A 12,784-nucleotide genomic window follows, 5' to 3' on the forward strand; every position below is an offset into this window, starting at 1 on the left:
AACTGATCCTACCTAGCTTTAATTATTTAAAATCATTCATTTTCCTATAAACAACTTTTTAAAACAGGCTTTCTAGTCTTTCAAACCTCAGAAATCATTCCAAATATCTTTTTTCACATTACATATACTTTACCTATAGTCATCACAATCACTGTGTATAACACAAAGTCGAGGTAATAAAAAAAGGCTCTGCTCTTTTCCCTGTGTCCCATTTCCCTGACTGAACTTCTTTCCCCAGCCATTAAATACAAACAAAGCTTGTTTAAAAGACAGACAGATCGAAAGACATGAGAGAAAAGCACAGACCTTGAACACCAGGAGTGAAATTAAATTAGTTAACTGCTAGAAGCATGAAGCGTTAATGAAATAGCACTGGAGAATTTTCTCCTTATGAGGAACATTTATTCAATGTTAATTAAATTCTTTTATTCAAAATCTATATTTACCCAAGCATAAAAATATTATATCATATCAATAGCTGAAGAGTGTAAGCACTACTGCACTAAAAGCATGGTTTTTTCCCATCTAGTGAAGTGAAGCCTTTAAATCATTGATATTGTTTGAAGTGTTCAAAGAAATGATGGGGACACAACAACAACAACCCAACCAAACAGAAAAACACCAGAGAAACCTCTGCATGAACCAGAAACCACAGTTATTAATTCATTTGTCTAATGAATAGCTATCAGAGACTAGCTCCAAGCATTTTCTTACAAAGTTCACATCCGATAGTGTTAATGACTAACTTTCAGAGAGCCCACAACAATTATTTCCCTACAATAAATCCAGGTGGCTGGTTTGTTCATTTGCAGTCCAGTTCTGCACCACTGAAACCAAAAAGTTTTGACATTAATTTTGATAGGTTCAGTAGCTGAGTTTCACTGGGGTTTTCTCTAGTTTCTGAGCTACATTTAAAACTGCATAAGCAGCACCTCACTTCTGACAGTTCATTTTAACTAAATCACAGGAGTACAGTAATTTCCAGGTGGAATTGGAGCTATGCTTCATCTAGATCTGGTGTTGTGGATATAACATTGGTGAGTGCTAAAGTCCTCACAGACAATGGTCCAAAAAGCAGGCAACCTAGAGAATGGACTCCTCCTTGTCAAATTTTGGCCTCACCAGTATCCTGGTTTCTCCTTGAAGAGGTCAAAGGAGCAGTACATGGCTGGACCACTTCTCCAACTCCAGCTCTACAACAGCATCAGCACTTGAGCACACACACACACACATACACAAAGAAATTCTTATTTACTTACATGGATAAATTGCAACCCCTGACAGTTAGCTACATGGTATGCAACGTGGATTTAATTTTATTTGCTGTTGAATTTCTTCTTAAAAGTCTACATCAAACCCTTCAAACTGAAAAAGTTCCCACCTTGTTCACTGTTACCAGGATAAAGTCCAGATTTTAGAAAGACCACTATGGGGAAGGGGTAGTAAATAAGGGTAGAGGAGGAAAGTAAAAAAAATTAAAGAATAAAACACAATAAGTTCTACAGATAATATTTGGTTGCATTCAGATATCACCTTAAAATAGAAAGAACAGTCCTTAATGGAATATATCCCCAGGCTGACCATGTGGAATAGACACTTTTGATTAATTTAACTAGTCACTACCTACTTTTCAGCTATATTTGTATAGAACAGTGTTTCCTTTCTATGGAAGCAGAGAACACAACCTGAATTAAGAACCTGTGTGTTCAGCAGAAAGTTGATTCTACATTGTTTCACAGAAGGATATAAAGCTCAATTGTGCACCTCCCAGCCTCAGTTTTTCTACCTTCCCTGAAAAGAAGGTAAATTAGACAACAGTGAGTACTAGAAGTCAGTTTCTAACCAGTAAAAAGGCATACATGAATTGCAGGGTTGTCTGCTCCTAAGTAGTACAGAAACAAAGTAAAATGATACGTAATAGAAATGAAATATTGACATGGAAACACCACTGCAGAAAACCTAAGTAGTCAACAAAGAGGAAAACCAAGCAGTCCTAGAATGTGATGAATTCAGAAAACCTGCTGGATGACTGGAATAGACTTTGTACAAAAACATCACAAAGAATAAGCAGCAGGCTCTTTGATGAGTTAAAACAGAAATCTGTTAGCTAGACATCCCCCATTACACAATGATAGCCATCTTTTTTGATACAGTAGGACATTTAAATATAAACACAAAAAGAAATGCATCAAAGACTGGGGCACCAACAGCAAGCAGAATTTCTATCTGAAACTGAATTATGCAGGCAAACGGTTACTGATAATAACCAGAACTCGAGTCAGTGATAGCAATTACAGAAAGTGAAAACATCTGAACAGAACAATGTCCTGTCTTTTTCAGGGTCGCATTTAGGAATAGCAAGCATTCTGAAACACCTTGTAAGTGGACCAAGCAGCCAACACAGCCCGTGAGATTACAACATTTTCACTTGTACAAGTTTGCAGGCAAGACTCTTTTTCATGTAGCCAGGGTGATAAATATTAATTTTTATTCTATTTTCCTTGTAAAATTCAAGCTTACTAGAAGCAACAGAAAGAATTCAGCTCTCCAGCTTGTTTTATCAATTCACAATGCCAAAACTCATAAAAATAATGAAGACTGGGAACTGACCTGTTAAGACAGTCTCTTCCTCTATAGCCTATGCTTTTATAATTTATGTTAATGATGTGGAAAAATAATATTTTTATATTTATTTTCCACCAGGCAGAATCATTTCCTATTTCTCTTGTCAAGCTGCTGGGAGACAGATAGAGAAACATTCACCAGAAAGCCTGGCAGAAGCCCAAGCAGCACTCCCATCCTGCCCACCCAACGCTCCCCGTGATCTCACTTGGCTATTGCCTCGTCGGATTCCTGCAAGTTTTCCTACATGCTGTGAAATGGTTGCCAGGTTTCACCTCAAGGCAATAACAGCTTGCCGTTGAAGGCTAAATGATTGCTGCATCTCAGTAGGCTGTGTTAATACCTACATACTCTTGTGCCCTCCTCTTCCTTCTTCCTGTAGAGTATTCCAAGTCTTATTTTGGGAGCTCTATGAAATGTATATGCTGGGATACTTCCTTGCACGCCCACGTGCAGAGCAGCTTCCTTTAATTCAGAAGTAGTGGAGCCACAGTACAAACGAATATTTGCACAACTGATCTATCTTACCGGTCAAAACAGCAAGCAATGTAGAGACGATGGAAATAGTCCTGCTTTCTTTGAGGTCTGTCAGAATTTGGCTGGTTTATGTCAGTGGGAACAGCAGCAGCCTATTGCCTTTCTCTTCCATTTTCCTTCATGTTTTTCCCTGCCTCGGGACAGACAGCTATTTGACCTCCCCCACAACCACATATCTTCCTATTCTAGCTTTCCTAATCTCTACACCTAAAAAGTTTTCCTCCCTAACAAGCAAGAGCTTTCAAGCACTACCATTTGTCACCGGCCACCAAGCACGGATCACAGACCTATGATTTAAGCACACGGACTCAGAGCCCAGCACTCCCCACTGACATCACAACAGAATGATGGACTTGTATTTCCGAGAGAAGGCAAACCGTATGTTTCTCACTGGGGGCATTACTGCCTTCTTAACCAAAAGATCCATTCCAGACTCATTTTCAACTGACAATAAAAAAGGAGAGCTTAACAACCCTTTTCCTTTTCGTCCACCACGTACTTTATCATAGTCAAGTCATCGATTCAATTATTACACTCTGGCTTTGCAGACTTCTGTATATTTGCCCATTTGTCTCCTTGAAGACATCATTACCATTTCCAGCTCTTCAACACATAACGCTGCTCAGCTGCTCTGAGTGCCTTGGCAAGATGCCCTGCCTGCTAATACAATGCTAGGACTCGGTGACATCCTCTTTCAGGATCCCTCTGACTTTTGTAATCTGTGATAATACACACCTACCCCAGCCTACAGCCCCAATCTGGTAAGACTGAATCCATCTATTTTTAAAGCATCTGTAAACCCACTAAGAAGCAACCTTATAAATGCATCTCAGATTTTTTTCTGGGCTTCTTAAGTAGTTTCAAAACTTCCATCCAGACTCTTAAAGGAAATGAACAGCATCACAGCTTTCCATAACAATACCCATTCACAAAGCACAAAGCATAATAACATGAAACCTTAAGGGAAAAAAATTTCCATTAGAGATTCACTGGTGTCCAGTGACTCAGTATTATTTTCAAGACAACAGCTGACTGCCTAGCTCTGTGCAGCTGATAACTAGATTTCTGTACCTTGTTTGCTGGGAGATTGGAACTTATTCTTTACTCAAGTCAATTATGTTAATTATGAACTGCACAGAGCTAAGACTAACTTGGATAAATCAAAGTTCTGGGGGGAAGCAGCTCGGAAGAATTACCTATAAGCCACACCAAACACATACAGCATTATTTGGTCTTACATGGGTCTAAAGATTTCTTTTGAGCAGAGCCTGTTTCTCAGTCAGGAAGGTGACACTCTCAGTTAATACAGAAAAACAGATGTTCTCGAAATGTATCAGGCCTCCCATATAAAGACTCCTCTTTAGGTATATATTCAGGTACCTAAACAGAGGTATTTGGCTGATCTCATTTCATAACACATTCCTGATAAACACTCTGGGAGTTTGGTGCCTGTTCATAAAGAACATCAACCCTCGGTTTGAGTCTAATAGGACTTTATGGACACAAGTAGTGAATAATTAAGACCTAAGCAAACAGCTACACTTTTAGAATTCAAAATGAATTGGGAAAAATCAGACCTTACACAATAGATGCAAAGGGGAAATAAAATGAGTGGTATTAATCAAGACACTTTCAATCCTGATTAGTTCCATCTTCACCCCGTTTGAGCAGTTGATAAGATGGGCTGTACCAGGCTATCTAAATTAGATTTCTGTAATCAATTGTGCATTCACGTCTAAATGGCTAATAACATATCTGAGCACATTTTCTAAGAAAACGACAATGAAATGTATCACCAGATGCTGATATTACACTTCATCCCTTAGGTCTTTTTTCTCCGTATGCAAGTGAACACGCAGTTTTTAAGAAGCCCACCCAGGTGTTTGTTGCTGGAGTCTAGATGGAGAGAATTGCATGCAAATAAGCTGATTCCTCAGGCAGATCTTCCCTCTCAAGCAGCAGGGAACTGTAGTTCCAGAAGAGGCAATTGCCTGTGTACAACACGTACGCTGCCTCTCACCGGGAGCTCATGATTTTTGTAATTAAACCCACTTCTGCTTATGGTATGCCCAGATTCGCCCTCTCTGATTTCTTCTGTAGTGGTGAACAGGCGTGGAAGAAACAGATGACAAATTCTGAATCTCAGTTTAGGAGATTTAGGTCCTGACTCTCCACAACAGAGCACTGAAGCAATCACAAAACTTTGTGCTTCCGGCAGTAAGCTCAGCCTGCATTTTTCCCATTCAGTGTTTCAGCTTAGATTTAGATGTGATTGAGTTTGTTTAGTTTCTGGCTGATAGAAACAGGCAACTCCTTGCCATTAAAGGAAGTGCAGCCATACCACGCGTTAGATAAGTGGGATAATACCTTCCCATCAGCATCTCCACAGCAGCACCAGATGTCATAATGCCACAGTGCAGAAATGCATGCCTGTCCTGCAGATACAGATTAGTCACATCAAGGACACAGAGGGGAGGTATGAGACATTGCTCAACACGCCCCTGCAAATGGAGAATATCCAGTTTTCAGATAAGAGGCTTTGTTTTACTAGTTTATGCAGAATCAGTAGTGGGAATGGTTTTTAGTTGCGGTTCAACAAAGACTTCAAAATAGTAATTACAGTTCAAGAAAAAAATTGTTCTGTTTCAGCTTGAGGCCCTGAGAGTGAACATTAAAAAAAGCAGAGAGTCTCAGTGTTGAAGAAATACCACAGACTGCTCTAGAGATACTTTTGAAAAGGTGGTTTACAGTGATCACTGAGTTAGATAACCTGGGTGGTAGGATAAAAATCACCTCATTAAAGGACAATTAAATAGCAGACAAGAAAAACAAGGCAATCTCTAAATTGAACCTAGAAAATGTTATCATTCTGCCAAACATTTAAATTCATCTTTGAAGCACTAATTCTTTTAATACTGCTTGTTCTTGTCAGCATTTTCTCAAAATCACTTCATAACTCTTTCTAATTATTCTGCAGTGTTTGAACAGATTTATTATGGCTTTTGCTAAATGCAAATAAACAAACAAAAAATACACATATGTTATAACTTTTTATTTTCAAGTCAATTAAATATCTGTATGCTTATTTAGAAAAGACTGCATCTGCTTTCCACGGGCTCTAAGGCTTAGTCACTTGTTTCCTATTTACAATAAATTGTTTCAAATCAAACTTTAAAATTCCACATAATTATCACAATAAAACACTTATTAGCACATGCAATGCAAAATTGAATCCAAACATTTAGGAGAGAGTAGGTGTTTTGGATCCTTTCCACAGGAAACAGTTGTGTTGTGTTTTTTTTTGAAGAAACTATAAAAGCATCCCAAGCCAAATGAAGCCATCCTATGTCATCCTAGCAACTGACTGGAGTTAGTAAAAAATGGAGAAAGCACTTTTATCCAAATCTGCATATATATATATATATATATATATAAAAAAAAGAACATTAGTTTGTAGCCAAAAAGGCTGACACTAATTGCAGTTTACAATTTGTAAAATTGGTCAGTAAAGGGGAACAAAAATTGCTGTATTTCAACAGAATACCATTTGCACTGGTTTCTCTGTATTACTGTGAGCTCCAGTCTGTGAGCTTCAGACAAAAATTAAAAAAAAAAAGCTAGTTTGTCTAAAGAAATCCTAAGGGATTTAGGATTCCATTCATTGTCTGCAAAATATTACAGAATATACATACACATATTCAAATCTGTAATTCATTTTTGTGGGAGATGAATAAGCAAGTAATACAAAGCTTAATTTAAAAAAAAAAAAAAAAAAAAAAAAAAAAACATTTAAAAAGATAATATTTCAATGCATAAATGGACTTATTTTTCTTTTCTGGGACAGGTGAATTCAAAAATATTGAAAGCCTATTTCTTCTCTCTTGATATTTTCATCTTTTATATTGCTATTTCCCAAATAACTTTGAATCACAGTATCTCCTGTTTGACAGTACTCCAGAGGAGTGGAGTCCAGCTTAAAAGATTCTGTGTGACATCTGCAGCTCCAAATGCTCAGAAGGGAACAAAAGGAGGAGCTGAGCTGAGCATATTTTTCTAAATTTTACTCGGCAGTTTGCTTCAAAAAGGATTGTCAGAAAACACAGGTATATCTGCAATCATCCTCAATTCCTGAAGCATACCTTAAGCTAACTTACTTTACCACAAACAAGTTTGAGAATGCTATTTTAGGCATATAGATATATAAAAGTCTCAACACTTAAAAAAGCACTGCATGTGAAGGCATGCTTTAGTTCAGACCATGTGAAGACCAAAGAGCCAGCAGTAATTTTGAATTTTGCCTTCCATGAGTCTTGTATACTTTTGACACTCACATAGTAGAGCCATTAAACTCCAATGGATACTGGTTTTATTCATTTTTCTATTTTCTGAGCAACAGTCTACTTCACATCTCTACCACTGTCTATTTTAGAATGTTTCTGCAGCTGATTAAAAGATTTCAAGTGATAAAAAAACTTGATTCATGAACTCATGAACTGAATTCACTTTTTTATAATAATTTTTATTTTTTTAAAAGGCTCTACTTCTCTTAACTAACTGAAATGGACAGTGTGCTGATAAACTTCCAGTGACACTGGGTTCAGCGCTGAAGAATATCAAGAACATAAAGACTGCTCAGCTCCTTAAAGCAAGCACAATCTTCTTTCAATATCATACAACTGCAACAGTAAAAATAAAACTGTGATCTATTTAACTACAAGAACTCTTGCTACACTCTCTGGCCTTATGAATAGAGCCTTGATATGGGAAGTAAAATGCCTGGTTTCCCACAATAATACCAGTGAGAGAGAATGTGCTGAACAGCCCCATATATCATCATAAGAATTCAATATCCATGACATTTTCTGTTCGCTGTGCTTGAATTTGGAGAAAGACAAGATAAGGTTAGCAAAACACAGCAGAGATTACTTGTCACTTTAAAGCATCTCCCCGCGTTAACTGTTTTGTGTTGTAAGCTCTGAAGTACCAACACACTTTCCCAGACTGCGCTGAGAAGTAGCAGCTGAGCAGTTTGGTGATGAAGTACACGGCATCTCAAGTGGGTGATAGCTACAAGTGCTCACAAGTATTATTTATAAAGTACAAAGTCAAGTCCAACCATTCCTGAAGCAAAGGAATGGTCAGCTCGGGTGGAGAGCCAGATAGATCAAGAGTGCAGTAAGGTAACACAGCCTTCTGTGTAATGTAATGGAGCCAAACACAGAGGGGTAAAACTGCTCAGAGCAAAAGCAAGCTAAGAAATTTCTGATTTTTTTTCTAGCAGCTACATCTTCTTTCCCTTTTCTTACTGCTTTCTGCACAGCTCCAAGATAAATATGAAGTACTTCAGTCATCCTATTCCCATAGTTCTAGGCATCCTGGTTTGGGTGAGGGATTGTAAACCTGGCAAAGCGCATTTTCAGGACAGCAAATCCATGTTCTCTGGTAAACCTGGGAGCAGCCAGCAACCATCAAGAGCTAGTCTACCCATTTTGGTCCTTCCAGAGCTTCCAGGCTCAAGCTTGCTAATATTTGACTCTTTCCAGTCCACCAGAAAACATCAGTGTCACTGCACAGGTATAATGAGATGAGCCAAAGGCAGCCTGGGACCTAGAATCAACAGCCAATTCTAACAAAAAAAGGGAAGCTTAAAAGCTGGCTGCAGTGACCACCTACCCCTTTAAACTGAGGGCTGTGTACCGTAGTCTACTGCTGCTCCTTTCTTCCAGGCTGCTCCAGTGATGTAAACCACAGTGAAAATCTTCACAGGGTCAAAACAGAATGAAAAGGGATTTCAAATATTATGTTACTAAGCAGTAGCACGCTGTTGGAAAATAAAATGTAATTTATGTCTCAGCACAGATATGGAGTCTGTTAAGCTAGTCCCAGAGAGCATTTCTAGAGCACAAAGCAGAACAGAGTTTATTACAGAGATGATTAGCAACTAAGCACATTTACTTAATGTGGTTTTTACAACGTAAACATCACCCACTGCATATGTACACCAACTAAAGATTTTGACTTGTCAACACTGCAACACTGAAATACAATCAAGAGATGAAGTAAAGACAGTCTCAAACAACACAGGGTTATGGATAAGATCATTTCTGCCTACTTAATTACAGGTAGCTGATGGTATGTTATAAAGCTTTACTAATATGAGCTAAACTGTAACTTTTATTTCACAACATATACATCTGCCTGTTAGATTCATTTTAAAATACTGTATCAGAACATAAAAAATGCCCCAGTGATCCATTTAGCTCCATACCACGTGTCCAACAGTGGGAACATTTAGGAAAGCAGAAAGCTCTGGCATGCCCCTGGGTCATCTCCCTGCAAACCCCCTGAGCATTCAGTATCCGTTGCTCAGTGGCCTAGAACCTGGCCTGCTGTTGAACAAGGCTGCCACTTGTGGATAAAGAAAGAAAACAACTTTACAATAGTTTTCAGTTCAAATATAAGTATTGTTTTAATATTATCTATCTATATGTATGTATGATTGCTTTTTCTAGGCCACCACAGATACACTTAAGAAAGCAAAACTAGTTTTTGTCATTTTGCTATTGCTCCATTAAGCCACAGGAAATAGAGTTTTCTACTAGTGCCCTTTTGTTATTTATCGTTTCACTCAAAATCTTCTGTATTTTGATTGCACAAGGATCTTATGCTCAGGTAACAGCACAACTTAATATCATTATTCCACCTCTCTGTGGATCTTGCCAACTTTTCCAGGAAAAATACAGAAAAACTAGGACATATAATTCTAATATTTGCTTTACAGGAGGTGAATATCAGTGCAAGGAACCAAGACAAAAAAGTGATAAGGCTGGTAGCTTATTGTAAAGCTTCAGAGAAGAAAGCCGAGGCAAATTTTGTTTCTGCTTCATGGATTCACAAATGGGGGCCTAAATGAGGTTCCCATGGATAAAAATAAATAAAACAATATTTTCCTGGACGGTGTTTGCCCTCCAGGTCAAACGTTTTGTGATGCTACACGGAGAGTGAAAGTTAGATCCAGGACCTTGTCATAACAGCCATTTTTCTTCCCTCACACTTAGCAAAACTCCACATTATTTTATTAGAGTAGGTTTCAGAACTTTGCTTTTTTTGAAAACTACAAAACTGTTCTTTTCTTGTTGCTGTGAGAACACAGACACTGGGAATCAGCTTAAAATGATAAAGCAGCATCTTCAGCCTGAAATCATTTTCTTAACCAAAATTACAACAATCCGACATTGTCACATCAAGCACTTTGCCACAGATTGGCAAAATAAGGTCTGAACAGGTCAATCCTAGAAGATATATCCCCCACAACTCAGCAAAGCATTGTGATATTTGCTCCAAATTAAACCCTCTGTGGTCCCACTGAACTTCAAGTTTGAATGATCTGTTCAGTAACAGGCCAAAAGGAGCAAATACAAATCCTTAAAACACGGGTTCCTAAACTCCAATTGGCATTTTTGAGTTTTTGCCCTCACAGATGGATGTCCTTGGAAAACAAAGTCTCCAAGCAAAATACTTTTACAGGAGTCACAGGAAAAACAACACACCACATCGTTCCTCAGCGATCACCTCTCCTGGTGACCAACGAGGCACCACAATGACTCCTGAGGCATCCTCATCCTGTGGCTGGGGAACATCACCACTGACTTGTCTCTAGGCCAAGCACTGCAAGGATTTAAGGGTTTGAGACAGTCTGACAAATCCAAAATGCCCCTGGAACAATCAAGTACAACCATGCAGATTCTGACAAGGAAAAAGAAAAGTCTAAGGTATTTTGTGTTCTTGGAGGTAAAAACCTTCCTCGATTTACTGATTCACATCTGTGCACACACATACGCAGTCTGTTTTCATTTGCTATCTCTACACAGATTAAAAAAAAAAAAGAAAGAAATCCTAAGTACATGACCTTAGACTTTTATCACATATTATTGACAATGTAATGGACAATGAATCCGTTCTCCTAGATTAGACAACCAAAACATTCACTTCTTAATAGGAAACATAGATTATTCAACTGTATGAATAGTCATTATTTACCAATCTTTGAAACAGGATATTCTTCAATTTTATGGCTTCCAAATGTACAATCCAGTAACAATCCTGACCTTTGGTACTAAAACATCATTTTGAAATGATAAATGGCTGCTGTTCAGTTGAGAGAGCTCCATACACAGATTCCCTGTTTCCAAATTCACAGGATACAAAGGAAGGACACAATGCAGGTGCATATTTATTTCCTAACATTTAGATGTGTTTTCAGCAGTTGTCCATCACTGTAACTGTATTATAAGTCAATTACTTGATTTTGTTTTATGGACATCTTCTTCCCAGGTTCCTTCTGGCTCCAAAATTCTGCAATTAAGATTACCTTTCACTGAACATATTTCAGGAGCACAAATTACATATTCTCTTGCCTTAACTGAGAACCGAGAATGCAGACAAATAGGAGGTACAAGATTTTCTGCTACGGACTCTTTAGGACACTCATTTCCACTAAGATGACCATTATTCTGTAGCTGTCAAACACAGCTTCAGATACTTTTACTGCTTGACATCTGATTGCTTTAGATTTGCATCAACACACAGCTAATGGACTACATAACTACAAGGGAAGACAAGTATTAAAAAAGAAAAAAGGATGAGTTGATCTACTGTATGGTGACAAATTGAGATGCCTGTATATATTGCTTTTTAAAGTTGTATGTGCTCAGAAACATGCTTAGATCATGCAAATCACTATTTAACACCTGCAACAATGACTTTCTGAGGAAAATTTCCATGAATAGTGAGACCTTCATCAGTAACATAGAGTGACATTCACATGGGACAAAACCGTGAATGCTTCACTACTAATTTTATACACTGGGTTGCATATTTTGTCCTATTGCTCCAACCAGCTTTCACCACTGTCAATCTTTATTTTTATCAGAAGACTTATGTGTATATATTGCTTTTTTTTTTTCTTTTTTTTTTTTTTTAAGACAATAAGACGTTATATAATGATGTATTTCAACAGAATTATTGAAATTATTAAATATTCTAGCTACTCCAGACTAAGTTTGAAAATTTTATGTTCTTACTTCAAACACTAAATGTAAACAGTTATTCACTGTTTAAAAACCCAATGGCATTGCTTGCCCTGGTCTACGTTCAATACTACTGGAAAAACTGAGGATGAAAAGAAATTCTCCTTTGCTATATATAATTTAATGAAGAGTTATGCAACACCAGAAGATAAACATTTAGTTTAAAAGGGCTTATGGGCCCCAGGGATGTCTCTATTTCCTAGAAATAACACCATTATACTGAAATAGCAGCTGCTCCTTACCTGAAAAGAGTTCATGCACTGAAGTGAAGGGGGCAGAGAGGTGGTACTCAATCCCAGTATCAGCAATAATTCCAGACAAGTTTCTGATGGAAACTTTAAGGGATGAACTCCAAAATCATCTTCCCATGCATCAGCAAGTCTGTAAATTAAAATAAGTATATTTATATATATAAAATACACCTGAAAACCAAGTATTTCAAATGAATACTAGAATGTGCCATAGTATTGTGATAAAAATTCTCCTCACTTGTCACTCCTCTCCTTGTAAGTCACAGGTGTTTCTGCCAGAAATAC

General features: G+C 37.7%; 1 protein-coding gene across 1 annotated transcript in view; it reads right to left on the reverse strand.

Moving 5' to 3' along the window:
• UBE3D (ubiquitin protein ligase E3D) overlaps nt 1-12,784 on the reverse strand; it is an 81,661-nt gene that overhangs the window by 21,925 nt on the left and 46,952 nt on the right. Inside the window, exon 9 of the mRNA XM_032183483.1 lies at nt 12,491-12,629. Coding sequence (XP_032039374.1) covers nt 12,491-12,629 — 139 coding nt within the window. The remainder of the gene's footprint in view (nt 1-12,490; nt 12,630-12,784) is intronic.

Source organism: Aythya fuligula, chromosome 3 (genome assembly GCF_009819795.1).
Source record: "Aythya fuligula isolate bAytFul2 chromosome 3, bAytFul2.pri, whole genome shotgun sequence".
In the NCBI taxonomy this organism is placed as follows: Eukaryota; Metazoa; Chordata; class Aves; order Anseriformes; family Anatidae; genus Aythya; species Aythya fuligula.